Below are 1,480 nucleotides of genomic sequence, written 5' to 3' on the forward strand. Positions count from 1 at the left end.
TGCTAAATTGTCCCATAGTGCCCAGGGATGTGCAGGTTAGGGTGGATTGGCCGTGCTAAATTGTCCCATAGTGCCCAGGGACGTGCAGGTTAGGGTGGATTGGCCATGCTAAATTGTCCCATAGTGTCCAGGGATGTATCAGTGAGGTGCATTAGTCAGGTGTAAATGGTAAGTCCTAGGAGAATGGGTCTGGGTGGACCTGTTGGGCTGAATGGCCTGTTTCCACACTGTAGGTGATCTAATCTGATCTGGTGGAGGTGTTGAAGAGATGCGGGAATGTTGAGAGATGAGGGGGGAAGGTGGAATGGAGCCAGCGGGTGAGGTGCCTGCGATTCAAGACACGCAGAAAAGCAGGAGCAGACCATTCGGCTCCTCCTGCCTGCCCCACCGTTCAATACAATCACGGTGGGTGGGGGGAGGGGCCCCTCCCAACCTGTTCCCACTTTCACCCAACCCCCCCCAGTTTCAATCCCCTTTGTCCCCAAGAGCTCCACCCAACTCCTTCTCAGGGACACCCAATGTTTTGCGTCTCTTCTGAGGGTGGTGGGGTGGGGAGATCAACCAAACCCTCACCGAGGGGGGAGGTGGGTATAGAGGGAGACGGAGGAGGAGGGGAGATGACTCATTACGAGGTGGTGGGGGGTGACCCGTCAATTTGAGCAGGGGGATGGTGGACGTGGGACAGCAGGGAGGGTGAGGGTGGGGGGGAGGCACTTTTTCTCGAGATGGCCAGAGGCCCGCGCCATGTCTTTGGCCTCCGACCCCTGACCCCTGACCATTTCCTTTCTCTCCAGCCTGTGGACTACGTTGAGAAGAATTGGACAGAGGAGGCCTACTCTGGAGGGTGTTACTCAAGTACCTTCGGCCCAGGGGTCCTCACCTCGTTTGGAGAGTAAGCGAACCTGGAGATGGCGCCCCCTCCCCTGGCTCACAGTGCCCCACACCCCCACCCCACTCCCAGCGCTCCTCCTCCTCCCGGGCAGCACCCTGATGTACGCTCCCGGGTCACGGTAGGACCAAGGGGACCCGTCTTCAATCCCTTCCCATGGGCCTCCACTGAAGAAACCCAGGAGGGCGGGCAGACCGCCACTACCCGTGCGGCCAATCAGGGACAACCCGGCCATCAATCATAGCCCCTCCTCCCCTCCCCCCACACACCCACCCGGAGCTGCCCATTCTCGCGCCTGCACAAAACTTGGCATTCTTGCCAGGCGGGTCCTGAGGCGAGGGCCAGATCTCCCTCCCGGTTTCTCCTTCCCCCATGCCCCACCCCTCTCCGACTCGGTGAAACAGCTTCCTTGGTGCAGGAAGGGGTGGGTAGGGTCAGGTGTTGACAGGATGTTCTGGCCCCGATGGGAGGGAGGACGCTCCGTCAGCGAGGTGGGGGTTTAAGGAGCAGAGAGGATCGACAGGGAGGGAGACGGAGAGAGAGAGAGAGCGAGAGGGAGAGAGAGTGGGGGGAGGGAGAGTGAGAGAGAGT

At 60.1% G+C, this 1,480-nt stretch overlaps 1 protein-coding gene across 1 annotated transcript in view; it reads left to right on the forward strand.

Annotated features, from left to right (window-relative positions):
- Positions 1-1,480, forward strand: part of LOC122546476 (amine oxidase [flavin-containing]-like) — a 10,519-nt gene that overhangs the window by 5,429 nt on the left and 3,610 nt on the right. Inside the window, exon 4 of the mRNA XM_043685178.1 lies at positions 795-892. Coding sequence (XP_043541113.1) covers positions 795-892 — 98 coding nt within the window. The remainder of the gene's footprint in view (positions 1-794; positions 893-1,480) is intronic.

This window comes from Chiloscyllium plagiosum, unplaced genomic scaffold (assembly GCF_004010195.1).
Source record: "Chiloscyllium plagiosum isolate BGI_BamShark_2017 unplaced genomic scaffold, ASM401019v2 scaf_96314, whole genome shotgun sequence".
Lineage (NCBI taxonomy): Eukaryota > Metazoa > Chordata > Chondrichthyes > Orectolobiformes > Hemiscylliidae > Chiloscyllium > Chiloscyllium plagiosum.